This window comes from Oenanthe melanoleuca, chromosome 2, assembly GCF_029582105.1.
Source record: "Oenanthe melanoleuca isolate GR-GAL-2019-014 chromosome 2, OMel1.0, whole genome shotgun sequence".
NCBI lineage: Eukaryota > Metazoa > Chordata > Aves > Passeriformes > Muscicapidae > Oenanthe > Oenanthe melanoleuca.
The window spans coordinates 105,127,993-105,142,654 of NC_079335.1; the positions used below are offsets into that span (position 1 = coordinate 105,127,993).

Consider the following 14,662-nt stretch of genomic DNA (forward strand, 5'->3'; position numbering starts at 1 on the left):
TACTACGTTACAGAAATAAATGGGTCAAAGTTAATAACTTGTAGAATGAGCAAGTGCACCAAAAACTTTTATTTCCCATTCTTTTGCCTTCTTTCAAATTGTCTTGTTACATAGGTTTTAGGAGTATCCAGGAACTACCATATTATTGATTGTGTTGCTGCTTTTTGTTGAAGCAGCAATTTGTCAGGCATAGTATAAGGGGGAGAGGATTGTGAATTTTGTCAGAGTAGGCACTTACTAATGGAGCATTACTTCCTAGGATCCACAGTCTGCCCACCAAAGAATATTTTTTGGGAGATTGTGGAGCCATTGCTTCTCATTGCTTCTCCTCAGCATTCTTTGTTCTAGATTTCTCTGTAGGAGATGCAAGGCAGGTAGGGGTGTGTACAACATCTTGAGTATAAGGTTACGACATCATTGCTTACATTATTCCACATTGGAATTGGTTCCAGTTGGCAACATAAAGAATAAACTCTTGCTAGAGAATGTGGGAGTAAAATAAAAAGAAAAATCTTGCACGCAGTCTCTAGGGATGGTGCCTTTGCTTGTAATCCAGGATAGCTCCACTGTGGAAAAATCTCATTCAAGAGGTCTGTAAAAACCAGCAGGTATCTTCTTACAGTTGCTCTTAGCAGGCCATAAAGCATGCCCATCTAGAGCTACAGATCCTCTAGCCTCAGACCAAAAGATTTCTTCAGTAATGCAGTGCCTACAAGAACCTTCTCAGCAGGTATAGGTTATCTTAGTCTGTTGGGTAGGTTTCTCCTTCAGTTGATTGTATGCTCTGAGGTTTGTATCTTGCCTTTTTTGCACTGGATATGTTCTCTGTCACAGTACTTACAAGCACTATTCATATTGTCATTTTGTGTGTGCAGAGTGCTGCTCAAAATGAGCCCAAGAGCTTATGTCAATGTCCAGGCTCAGGAGAGCAAACATTGCTTGTGCCAAAAATATCTTGTAGCCAAAACAAGTGTATTTAGAACAATTGTAATAGATATTGTATTCTTGGGATAGCTAGAGTTAGACATCATTCTGACAAAAAAGGAAAAGTTATGTTCCTTGTGTTTTCTTGTCCCTATGTTGAAACCTGTGGTAGCATTGATCTATAAAACAGCATCTTCACCATAATGCGTATTGTATCCCAATTATGGCATTGAACATTTCAGAAGTTAGCACGCATATGCCTTATGGTCTGCACTTAGTCTATGTGTGGGTAGAGTTAACTTTATGGAGGACTTTATGGAATTATGTGAATTCCAAAGTTACAGTTTTAGCCTAATACACAGGAATAGCTTGAGATTTGTGTATCACTTGTGTAGATCCTCAGTGTAAGTGGAATTGTGGAGAAGTTGCAGGACACGTTCTTAAAATCATCTGGACAAGTAATTTTTGCAGCACAAATTTTTAGTAACCTCAATATGTTTTTTTGTTTGTTCTGTGAAAGAAGCTAGTATATTATAAAACTGTACAGAATCTGTTTTGGAGGGAGGGGTTGTTTAGGATGGTTTTTTGTTTGGTTTGTTGTGGTTTTTTAATTCACTGGCTTTCATGTTTCCCTTAAAGAAACAAACGAAACACCAGCCACTCAGAGCACTTAATAATGTTATGAATGTTCTAATTTTGCAGTTGGAAGGACTGCACTTGATGCAGTGTATACTTAATTGCCTGCTAGTATTGGGTGCATAAACTGGTCTTTCAGTACTTGTATTTGTTAATTCCACTGATTGATTGCTTTGAATAAACATGTGCACAGCATTACAGGATCAGCATTCTCATATTTCATGCTTAGACCTTAACCATGACATGGAGGGCTTTCCAAATAGAGGCCTAAAATCACAAGAGCAAGTAATGAATGTATTATGTTTGAGTTGTTTTTAGCAGGATTACTATACATGCTTCTAAAAAGTTATCATTGTACAGAAAAGCAATAAATTTTGTAACTCTTCATAGAGCTGAGATATTGATACATATTTAAATATATTCTATTTTCAAATGGCATGAACATTTCACAGTAATTATTTCTTTTTAAAAAGTCTGTCAGTAGTTGCTTTCTATGCTGTTAAAATGCTTGAATTTTAATTTGGGGATCCTAGCCTGCATAAACTTACGTTGAAGCCACATTAAATACTTTTAAGTCTTTCTACATCTATGCTCAGTGGTTATATACATAAGAGAAAAATATCTCAGTGAATAGAACACCCTGTCCAAAGAATACCTGCCTTTGTTCAATTTTTCCTCTGTTTCTGTTTCCAAAGGCAAAATAAATGAAAATTCTGGAAAATCATATATTCAGAAAATAATGTTGTTGTTTAAGAAACATAACAAAAGCCACACTCCTGGTGCCAGATGTATGAATTCTTGGAGGTTTTGAGTATTCACCATTACATTGTTAGGAGAGCCCCATGTTCACCTTTTACAGCTGTTGTTTCTATCACTTATTTCCTTTTTATTGTAGTGGTTCACCCAGGCATCAGATCCAGCCTAGTCTATATTCCCCCTATTCTGTCAGCCAGGCATTTTCACTGTGGATATCTTAGCTACCTGTAGGGGATGAACTCTGCTAAATCTAGACACTACATGAAACCACTGTCTTGTCCTGTAGATCCTAGTGGGGTTTTGTGACCAAGTTTCCAGTAAGTTCACCTCACCCAAGAATGGAATTAGTGGCACAAACTGGCAAAAGTGAAGTCTATAGCCTGTGTTCTAGATGATCACACTGTAGGGGGAAAAAAAAAGTCTCCTAATGGTCCTTCATTATCCTCTTTTTAGGGAGGCAGAACTTTTCTATTCAGCAATAAACTTCCAATGCTTTCAAATACCATCTATTGCTCTGAGGGTGCCTCAGTCTGATTGTCATTCCATCCCTGTTTCCACAGCCTGTGCTAGAGAAATGCCCTATTTCCATTGCACTGCCTGCTCAAATGGGAGGGAACTAGGTTCCCTCCTTTCCTTGAAACGTGCCAAAAAATGATGGAGCAGAGTGGCTTGCTTCACTCTTGGACTAAAGTGTTAACTTCGTGCCAGTCTGGATCAAATAATACTCTTTAAGATTTCCCAACTTTTTTTAGAAGTTATTTTCCTAATAGATTTTTATGTATGAATAGGTGTATGTACAAAGTGCAAAGGTTTTCTGGTCATCTTGAGCTCTCTGCCTTTTCGCCTTTATGTCAGCATAACAACAAATTTGAATTTTGATACAATAGTACAAAAGTTAATGGTGTTTTTGTATAGCTACCTCTTACAAATCTTCCTCACACTTAATTTGTATTGACATCTTCTTGTGGGTGGGGCAGGCCACTTGTTTGTCTGCTGTAATTTTGTACCTTCCTCTGCATCAGCTGATTGAAAATCCCGATAAAATGGGCTTTTGAGAGTTCCCTGGGCAGAAGGTCATGTCCTAAACATATCTATTTTGCTGTTTACACCTAGCAGAATGGCCCACAGGCTTGGAGTCCTGAAGCTGGATCTGAGACAGCTCTGAGATACATAAAATCAGCTTTGTGTTTTGTGAGGAAAGCCCTATTTGTTGTACCAGAAGATGGAGCTCTCTGCACTCAGTTTAACTGGAACCTGACTTTTTTTTTTAAAGGTGTTTTTGCAATAGTGTTTGTGCTTACAGAAGAGTCCCTTTCAGCTATGTTTTGCATTTTTCCGTAGTGCCTGTGAATTGTTTGAGAAAACTTAATAATGTGAAGAATCATTAATTTGTGAGTGTTAAAACATGATACAGTAGAAGTCTTAGGTTTAGATTTAATTTAAATTTAGGGGGGAAATGCACTAAGAGTTTGCACAGGGTTCCTGATGGATGAAATTACATGATATTTCTGCAAATTTTGTTAAGCACTGAATTATGTACAGATTCTTTTTCATACAGATATGAAGCCTTGTTGTTAAACTGCGACTACTTTGGAAAAGAGAGTATAAGTAAAACATTTGGTTTCAGACAGTTACGTGGAGCAAATGTTTATATTCAAGAGAATATTTTGGTATATGTAAATGTGAAGATAGTCTTCCTTACTAGAAAAATGTATTACTTCCTCATGAACTTTTACCACCTCAGGAGATGGCCATTTATATGTAAAATTACTAAGTTAGAAATTAATAATTTTGTTTCTATTTGATAAACTTTGTTCATTTACAGCAACAGGTTCTCACTCTTTACTGTGTCCAAAGGATGGAAAATGCTACAGCAATATGATACAACCCATTGTTGACTGATGAAGGATGAAGCTGGTACAGGACTTTCTTAGTGGTATTTGAGGGTGAAATACATCCTTGGAAATCAATAGATTTTTTTCATCATTTCAATTTGTCTCCTCTGATTAGAGTTAGTGATTTCTCTACTTTTAGCAGCCTTCTCCTATCTTTGACTCATTAATAACAATGAGTCTTGCTTTTGCTAATGCAGCTGTTCCTTCAATGTGCCTGTCTCCAATCTGAGGGGATATGACAAATGGGGAAAATGCACTGATTGTATTACAGCTGTGTGCTTTGGGTTGAGCTTGCAATCTTAAACCAGCATTGCTTTATTCTGTTCTCTATTCATCATCCAGGGATAATTGCTTTGTTTCCAATTGATTTATGTTAAAGTCCTGTGTTCTCTAAATAACCAATTTTTTCATGTCTAGTTATTTAAGTTCTTTCTCCAGATTTTCTTAAAACTCTCTACAATATGGAGAGAATCATGATTGCTAGGCTGTGCTCCCTTGTAATAGCTTTTGTAGTGCTCACACTAATCTCTAAAGCAACTGGATTCCTCAAGCATCCTAATTACCATCTCTGGAGGTGAAGTAGAGCTTGTTGTTATGTTATGTGCTAACATTTGAGTGTGTTAACATGACACTCCAGTGGGTCCTTAGAAATATCTCTCTCTAATGTACAGCTGTACATTCCAGCGCTGACTAAAAGTTACCTCACACTGTATGCTCAGCCACTTCTGCTTCCACCATTCACACTGGCCATGCTCTACCCCTCACACACTGCTTATATGTGCTCTTAAATGGCTACCTAACCACACACACTGTTTTGGAGCTGTATTTTATATGTGAAAAAGGGAACACAGCCACAATTAAGACTTGCCTTGCTTCTGCTGAGCTGCTCTGGGAGTTCAGAATGGTGTCTGGTCTAGCTGGTTGGTCTGTCTGTCTTTTGCAATGTGTTGAATAGTTGTGTACTGTGGTATTAAAATGTGGCTTAATCAGGGAATGGCTCAGAAGGTTGGGTAGAACTGGTGGGGAGGGAGCTGCACATGGTGTTTATTGTGCATGTCTTTTGATCACTGCTAAGTTTGGTTACTAAGTAAGAGGACCTATGCAATCATGATATATTTGATGTAATATTTAACTCTGGGTGTTCTTCAACCAGCTTTTCAGATGCATGGCTTTTAAATTCTGTAGTTATTTTGCGGTGACCACAGCTGCATTATATAGCAGATTAATACAGCCACAGAAGTATTTCTGCTAAGAAGAAAGAAGTTGGCCTAAGTCCTTCATTTTTAAAACTGAACTATACTGCTTCTTTCCCAAATCACTGATCTATCACCAGAGTGGCAGTTTTCCAACCACATTTGTTAGGAAATTGCTTACTACACTGTCTACAAATATTCAGAAACTGCTATACTATGCAGCTGAGGGCATACATTTTTAAAGAACCTAATCACATGCACAAGAGAAATGTCACAGATGTACAGTAGTGGATCCAAAAAACTACCACTTTCCATATTGTGGATATGAAAACTCAGAGAAACAGTAATTAATGTCTGTCCTTCCCCTCCCCACCCCAACAATCTGTATTCCTGTAGCATTAGCAGATGGATCCATTACAGAGAAGTAATGGGGATACCTTTTTGTGGATCAATCTAAAAGCTGAAAGACACAAGCATTTAGAAAATCCTGATGCTCCTGAGCTGGTGCTAGAAAATTTTGCTTGTAATTTCCCACTGATGCAAGTTGCATTAGTTTAGATAAGGGCTCTCATTTCAAGCACTGCCTGGCCTAAATTTGGTTTGAACAAGACTTAATCTGCAGTGTTTGTGATCATGGGCAAGTTTCAGCAGACCTTTTTAGCACTGGCCTTGGAGTCCTAGAAGTCTTTCTTTTGTAGAAAAGTGTCTGTTTAACACTGTAGTACCTGAGCATTTCACTTTTCTTGCATTGATCCCATCAAGGTGCCTCATCACTTTTTGCATCTGTCTTATCAGCACACAGAAGTTTGGTTTCCCCCTTTTCTGTGTAAAATGCAAAGAATTTGCTTTTTTTTAATTTAGTACCTCATCCTGGGAAGTGCATGTCACAAACCAACTCCACCTTCACCTTCACCACCTGCCGCATTCTGCACCCCTCTGATGAACTCACACGAGTCACGCCAAGGTAAGGGATTCTCATGATGGCAAAGCCTTCAGCTCTCTCAGAGTTTCCCCTCTAAGCAATAGCATAAACATAGGCATTGACTGCATTGGTGAATTACAACACACACGCCAGTTATTCCACCCATTTTGTGTTACTGCAGCCTGAATTTGAGAGGCATGTGTGATGTTTTAAAAAGCCAATCAAAGTTTCTTAAATTTAGTTGAGATATTGCAGGATCAGATATAACTGATATCCAAACAAACCTGGCTACTCCTCATCTTAGACTAGTTGTAGTCCTCATATGTGAATGCACAGGATGTAATCTCTTACGAAAAAACATGAGAGGTTTTTCCAGGGAGGAAGTGTAAATCTTTCTTCTCAGAAGAAAAAGGAATGTGCAGGTAAAGAAATCCTGGAACTATAGAGGAGTGGAGGAGGACATATGCCTTAACTGGAAACAGTGAGATGTGTACATTGTTTCTTGGTATAGTTATTGGAAATTAATTCATAGTTGCCAGACTGAAAGGAATGAGCTGATGATGCAATAGCAATTGGCAGTGTAGACACTGCATGCCAACAGAAGGCAGTTCTGCAGCCTTATGGAAGGTGAAGATCTGAGAACCAAAGGGGGGTGTGTGAATTTCATACCTAAAGAGGGAGCTTTCCTCCCTTAGCAAATCAGGATTTAAAGAATGTTCTTTTCTGTTTATAAGGACAATGTCTCATTGCTTTCTCTGCCCTTCCAGCTCCTCTGTGCAAGTGTGCCACTGTGTAGGTCCCCATGCAGAGATGTTGTGTCTACACTTGTTTAGACATGAGATAGGCACTGACTTCCTATGAAGGGCATGAAAAGTACGGGTATTGAACATGAAAACCTGTCAAGTAGAAAAGAAATATATGATGTTTAAATGTAACTTTTTTACTTCCCTTTCTAAGGGACTAATAACTTAGTTATTAGTGGCCTGGCTGGTTTTTCCTTACTCTTTTCTGTGTTTCCCCTCAGCACAATTACTGAAGAGATCCTCTTATATGGCTGCAGTTCTGCTTTAATTTTCTTGTTATTTTTGAATTGCTGTCAGTGGTGATCATAATAAACTCTTTGGGTACTAAATCTAACAAATCAGTCAGAAAATTCAGTGCATTTTCAGCTGCCTTAGTTAAATGGACGTTCATCATTTGTTCAGGAGAACAAAGAGCAAAATAAACAAAATCATGTTTTCAGAAGATGTTTAAGGAGCTCCTCCTTACCAACTATAAATGATTCTTCACAGGTCATGTGAGGAGGACGAGAAACTGCGTTATGTCTCATTGTGATGAGAGGAGGTATAGGGCAGACACTGTGACCCAGCGTGGTTGGGGGTGAGCAGCACTGCCAGCAGCATCTGTGTTGGCAGGGTCATGTACAAGGAATGCTAGTGTGTGTGGCACCAGCTAACCCCAAGAGGTTTGGCATTTACCTACCTGGTTGCATTTTAACCTGTGCTACCCCAGGTGTTGCTCTAACCTGACTAAATTTCATTCAGCTAAATGAATTGCTCCTTTATTTATTTCTTTTCTCAATCTAACCCTGAGACCATCACTGGGCTGAGTTGCTGAGGCCACTTCGAGTCTGTTTCTGTGGTTGTGTCCAGGGTATCCTGCGGTGTTAGTTTGATGGGAAAAATATTTCCCAGTTAAAGCAATGCCAAAATGATCAAATGGAAGAAAAGGCAACGCCTGCAACTGCTTTCTTGCAGGGATGGCTTGTTTTTTTTTTAACTGCACTGTAGTGTATAACTGTGCTGAAAATTTGGTAGAAATACTAATCTAGTATCTGTGCAACTGAAATCTGTATCTGGAAAGAGTGAAGCTGTACGAGTTAATAAACCGTTGGAGTGCTATAGTTTTCATCTAGTGAGTAGGATATTCTGGAAGCCTGGTAATTAACACCATATGTCTAGATTTCTGAAATGTGTATGGTCATACCTTGTAGAAAGTCAGTTCATGCAGAGATTTCTCTTCCTTTTTTCTCCCTCATGCTTTTCAAACTTCTGTATTTAGCTGTATGGGAAATGTATGGGTGTCACTGCTCTTTAGTTCCACTGGAGTCAGAACTATGAGGGTCCAGCTTTAATCAGTGCCTAAGAGAAGAATTGTAAACTAACTTCTTTCCACTCAGCCTTGCCTTCAGAGTGTGTGTGTTGCTGTAGTGGGTATGTGTGGCCTCCTTAGCTCTGCTGGGAGAGATCCTTCTCCCCTGCTGCCTCAGCCCAGGCAGGACATCAGAATGTGCCTTAGCACATCTGCTGCATGCACTGACAGCCACAGCACACACGGGGGTGCAAGGAGACTGCAGTCAGAGCCACTAAGTAAGACTGTGTTTCTAATTACATCTGCCAGTTTTCTCAAATAAGTGTTTCATTACAGTGTACCAGGAGGAATATATGGGATTCCTCTTGTTGAATTACAACTGCAGTTCACCTTCCTCAATTTCACTTGCTTATGGTAGAGGTTGGTATAGTTGGTATAGTAAATCAGTGTTAGAGATCATGTTGGTCAGATCCTATTTCACCTTGGGAGGAAGACGTGACTTGAGATTTCATAGCATCAGGCTAATATTTTCCTTATTAAGAAGTGCCTTAAAGATACACTGATTTTTAGACCATGGGACTAGTTTCCAGTGTTGTGTGAATTCACATCACCTGCTCACTGTAAACCAAGGATCTAGATGATGTTCTAAGCTCATCAGAAGCTGCATCTGAAAGCATTCCAGGTGTCTAACCTGTTATGCACAGTACTGTTGGCTCTATGGAGTTCATTACTGTAAGGTGAAATGAGACTGAAAATCCCAGTCACAACACCATCTCAGCCCTTTTTGTCTGTATGGGCAAAAAAGATGCAATGTAGTCATTAGCCAGAATCTTCTCTTGGAAATACAACCAGTTTGTCTCAAAGTGGCTCTTTGGGATGTTTTTCTTGTGCAGAGAACCACACTTTCGTTAAAGTCACACATTATGGCTGAGGCAATCCAACAGCAGGGCTCTGCTGAAAAACAAAGATCCCATTCTCCCCCCTGTTCCTTCCCCTCCCAGCTGCTTAGTTTTCCCACTGTTTTGCAATGGCTTTACTTTCTGTTTGACTTTATGCTGAGTGCCTTCTACTTGCTAACCTGGCAAGGTGAGGGAATAGATTTCCTTCTTTTTCAACAGTGTTGATCTTACGTCAGTGAATCCTTGTTTAGCATTAAGTGTTGCATTGCTCAAGACCCTTTATATACCATTAGAGGTGATGAACCCATGGTTAGGAGACATTACTGTGGAATTCTTTTTTTTTTTAATTATTTGTGCGTGTGTATTTGCGGGAAAGACCATAATTTGCACATGGATAGAAAAAGTTGGATTTTTTTTTTTCTGAAGGTGCATGGGGCTCTTGGGATTCTCTCAGATATGAATTTGGAGTGTCATAGACATCCCATATGCCTTGTTTCTGGAGTAGCTAAGTACACCATGCCTTAGTGAATGAGCGTTCAATTCTGTGTGCTCAGAAGTGACACTAAAAGTAGATGTCTTGCTTATACCATTAGTCCAGTCTCCCACATTTCCTTGTCTCTTAGAAGCAACTGGGAGTTGTGACAGCTAGTAGATCAGGAAGGGAAAATAAAGGTGTTGATTACAAACCTGTAAATAGTTCATCAGGAGAAATGTGGTGGTGGGTATTGGCAGTGACATTAATCCTGTGAGACTGGGCACTGTGATGTGCAAACTGGAGATGTGTTTTGTTAGATCTGGTGATTTTGCACTGGTAATCACATTTGTGGAGGACTGGGAACTTTCAGTGTCCTGTGAACTCTCCAAATGGATAAAAGGCCCTGCTCAGGGTTTAAAATCTTGCCAGTAGTTAATTTTAATTTTCTCATGGAGAGAATAATTTGACTGCTCCTTTGCTTTCAGCCTTAACGCAGCACCTACTCCAGCTTGTGGCAGCATTAGCAATTTGAAAGGCACCCCAGTGGCTACTCCCTGCACTCCTCGGCGTCTGAGTTTGGCCGAATCCTTCACCAACCTCCGGGAATCCACCACAACGATGAGCACGTCCCTGGGGCTGGTGTGGCTGCTGAAGGAAAGGGGCATTTCGGCAGCAGTGTACAATCCACAGAGCTGGGACAGAGCCAGCAAGAGCACCCTGCTGAACACGTACTCCCCGAAAATGGCGATCATTCCTTCCACTCCACCAAACTCACCCATGCAGACACCTTCTTCTTCCCCTCCATCTTTTGAGTTCAAGTGCACCAGCCCACCTTATGACAACTTCTTGGCTTCAAAGCCTGCTAGTTCAATCTTGAAGGAGGTGAGGAATAAAAAGAACATCAGAAACAGTGAGAGCCAAACTGACGTGTCTGTTTCCAACCTTAATCTCGTGGACAAAGTCAGAAGGTTTGGTATTGCCAAAGTTGTGAGTTCAGGGCAAACGTCAGCTCCTCCTTTAACTGATGACCAGAGACCTCTTCTCTGTGGGGCACAGGGACCAGTGAGGGCCCTTGTTCCTGGAGGCCTGGCACCTGACAGTCTCCCCTTGGGCTGCCCTGCCGTGACCAGTGCCATTGGAGGCATCCAGCTGAACACTGGCATCCGAAGGAATCGGAGTTTCCCCACCATGGTGGGTTCCAGCATGCAGATGAAAGGCCCAACATCCCTCACTTCGGGGATCCTCATGGGAACCAAGCTCCCGAAGCAAACTAGCTTACGATGAAGGACTTTATTTTTACAGCTAGTCTTTTTAAATGAAAATACTCAGATTCTTTCTCCAGACTCCCTTTCCTTTCCCCACCACCCCTTCATTGCCTCGTGAGTTCGACAAATCAACTTCGTGCCTAACGGGAGAAATGTGTAAACTTTGTATAAAATGTGTAAATATGTACCAGATCTATTGTAACTAATTGGATTATTTTACTGTTCAATCAAGTGCAAAAGCCTCTATGTTATGAATGCTGTATTAAGGTTAACTTGCTAACCTTTTGAAAAGGTATTTTTTTTTAAGATGCACTGAAAAAAAACAAAAGAGCAAAACCAACAAAAAATAACTTGACTAGAAAAACGTGAATTCTGTAGCTAGCCTAACTTGAGTCAAAGGTGCATGGGAAGCTTTTGAATGTGTTATATGAGACCTCTCATTACATCACTTGAAGCATGGGAGCATTTGTGCTTCGTTAATACTGAAAAAGCACTCAGTTTAACATGTGGTAGTTTTAATTTTGCCTCTGTATATGAGTTGAGCTGAGTTGTTAGAGTGCCTGGCTATTATGCCTGAATGGATGAAACCTTATTTTTTTTTTTTCTGTTCTGTATTTGCCTCCTCCCCAAGATGGTAAACTTGAACTAATACTGTGTTGAGGTCAGCAGGCCTACTGGGTACCTGGGATAGTGACATATTCCTATCACTGCTGTTTCCTTTGGCACACTTACACTTTGTGCAACTTCTTTCTTTGTTGTTTTTTTATTTTGTTTTGTTCTTCAATGCTGCACTGGATTGTGGAAGGGAAAATGCTTTATTATGTGTTGCTGCCACTGAAACATGCTTTGTCAGTGCGCCCAAAGAAAACAGTTTTCACAACTCGTGAGGTAAACATGGCAGTGACTTCCTAGAAGTCCAAGTTGCGGAACAGATCGACAGATAAGAATGTTATAAAAGAACATGTAGCAAAACCAGTATTAGGAAAAGGTGAGTCCTTGAAACCTCAGCAGAGAACCACAGAAAACATTTAGTAATGGAATGGTACAGGCAGGAAAGAACAGCTTGCAGCCCTCATGCTGATCTTCGTGTTTCATGCATGTCAGAGACAGTGGCCTTTTAAGCAGGATGAGAATAGTCTCCACACATTTTCTGTTTTCTTTTTTCAGAGAAGCCTTTTACATCCAAAGTTGGACCCTAGCATAGGTAAAAATAGGGAAATGCTTCATTTTCACAGTGTTTTTAGAGTGAGGGAAATGCCTGCCATACAAATATATAACCCCCTGCTTTTTCCGAAAGGAAACATAAGACCTCACGCAACCTTTAGTTGCCAGGCAATCCTAATTATGTTGCAATTTTTTCTCTGTTTCTCCCAACCTTCTGCAGGGTGCTTGTAGAAAGATTTGAAATACCTTGGAACTGGAATAGACTGGAGGGAGCTTGTTTCTAGAGCAGAGCTGAGGCATAAATATTTTTTAGAAGAGGGGATGGAGAGGAGCAAAGCAGGGAGGGTTTAGCATCCACTTTCTTTTCTTTGCACTTCTTGTGGCACCTAAAATCAAGCTCCCTGTTTGTTATCATTGTCACACTACACGTAATTGCCGTGAATTGCCATTTGTACCAGACTGTTACTAAATTATTAGCACTGATAATTTCCTGTATAAATGAATCTGTCTTTTAGTCTTTGTGACGAGAGATAGGTGGGTGGTTTGTTTTTTTTTCTGAATGAAGTAGTTATTGCAGTAGTGCTATGGACACTAAGGATATTTTTTGAGAAAGAAAAAAAACACATCAGTCAGTTACAGCATGTGTTTGAAGACTTCTATTTATTCTATGAACTTACAATGTTTTAGTAAAATGCCATCAGCTCTGTTTGCTGTTGTATGTGTGCACTTATTGCAAGTACATTTAAGTATCTTTTTATTTGAATGTATCTTAAACCAGTAGATAGAATAACAGTTGGTTCAGAAAAAAAGTCATGGACTTAATGGACCATTTTATATTCCCAGAGGAAGAAAGCAATACCATAAGAGAACTTAAATTGTAGAAGTTAATCATGCAATTTGGAAGTATTATTTAGCCTTTAAATAAGCTGTAGGAGCTGTCCACCCACCAGAGAAAGCAATTGTAACACATCAGAATTATGAAATTTAATTTTTTCTTCACTAACATCAATAAAATAACAGAAAAGTTGCATTGCTGTGTGTTATTCAACTTTTCCCTGTTCTTTTAGGGTGATAAATCTTCCACCTTGATCACATGCTCTCATCTCTTAGCTAAACAGAACTGGTTGAAAAGTTTTCAGATTTTAAGTTGGCTGAAATCAGTGAAACTTGAGTTAAAAGAAAAAAGTAAATGTGCTTTTGGATTTTTTTATTTGAATTGTGACAATGCAGAATTGGATGTTGTATGGTTTCTGTATTTTGAGGAGTTTGCACTCTCCTGCCTAATACAGTGCAAAATTTGTAGTGACAAAATGTGAAAGTACAGAATAAGGAGGAACATCCTATTTTTAGAAGAGACAGGACTGAGGTCTTCTGTTAGCCAGTATCTTTGTTACTGAGGGAGTGAGCATTACAGTGATGAAATATCAGGTAGTGAGAAGCTCAAAAAATCTGCACACGTAGTGAAAGCTAAGTAATGAAAAAAGCTCCTTGGAGGAGGGAATAATCAGGCAGTAACTCTTAGAAATGTTAGCCTCATTGAGAAGGATGTGTGTGTGTGTGTGTGTGTATGAGGTGGAGAGGGAAATAATAGCATTTATATCACATTCTTGCTACAGAGACAAAATGGGACAGCAGTAATACCAAAATAAACTCGTGGAGGGCTTTCATTAGTGTGATGCAGTGCCCTGTACCAGCTTTGAGAGGCTGATGCCAGGGGCACAGCCAGGGACTGTCAGTGAGTACAGACATCCTTCCTCTCTGCACAGCTCTGAGCCTGAGGGAAGCTGGTGGTCAGAAAGTTAATGGTTAACAGGAAGGATCCAGGGAGGAGAAGCTCTGTGCATCCAGCCTCCTTGCCTGGGAACAGGATGAGTTAAGCAAGTGCCAAACCAGGGAAGGTGAGAGCTGATTCTGAGGTGCACAGAAGAGAGAGTGTTGAAATTGCTCTCAACCCTTACAATGTTCAAGTATCTCAGAAACTTTTCTGGATGCCTCTTTATTTCTAGCAATTCTCTTCTGAAAGCTGGGTTGGAGGGGAGAGGAAGATGAGGTGCTGAGGGTTGTGTCTAAGACTGGGCTGTAGATGGCTCCTGGAACACAGGATGTTCTTTGGAGAGCCAAGACTAGCTAAAAATGCCTTTTGAGATTCTTCCCCTCTTCCTTTTACATGTATCATAAGCATTGGATGGCTCCACAAGATACTGCTATTGTGCACAGAGGTTTGAGAGTTCCTCCCCACTCCCTGAACATATTTACTGGCAGCTCTCTACATTGAATGAGAAGTCCAGCAATGCTGGTGAGATGTGTCCTGCCTTCCTTTAGTGCAGACAGCTCCTGCTGCCTGTGGCTTGTATCCACAATGAGGAATTAGCCTTGTTCAGCTGTGCTATTGCATCTCACTGGGTGCTCTTCAGACCTGCTTTAGTTCAGTTAACGAGCCAA

General features: G+C 40.1%; 1 protein-coding gene across 5 annotated transcripts in view; it reads left to right on the forward strand.

The window, feature by feature from the left end:
* TRAK1 (trafficking kinesin protein 1) overlaps positions 1–13,250 on the forward strand; it is a 124,797-nt gene extending 111,547 nt beyond the window's left edge. For all 5 annotated transcript variants that reach the window (XM_056483153.1, XM_056483154.1, XM_056483152.1 and 2 more), the window contains 2 exons: positions 6,266–6,368; positions 10,277–13,250. In XM_056483153.1, the coding sequence (XP_056339128.1) occupies positions 6,266–6,368; positions 10,277–11,075 (902 nt within the window). In that variant the 3' untranslated portion in view covers positions 11,076–13,250. The remainder of the gene's footprint in view (positions 1–6,265; positions 6,369–10,276) is intronic.
* The last annotated feature ends 1,412 nt before the right edge of the window (positions 13,251–14,662 follow it).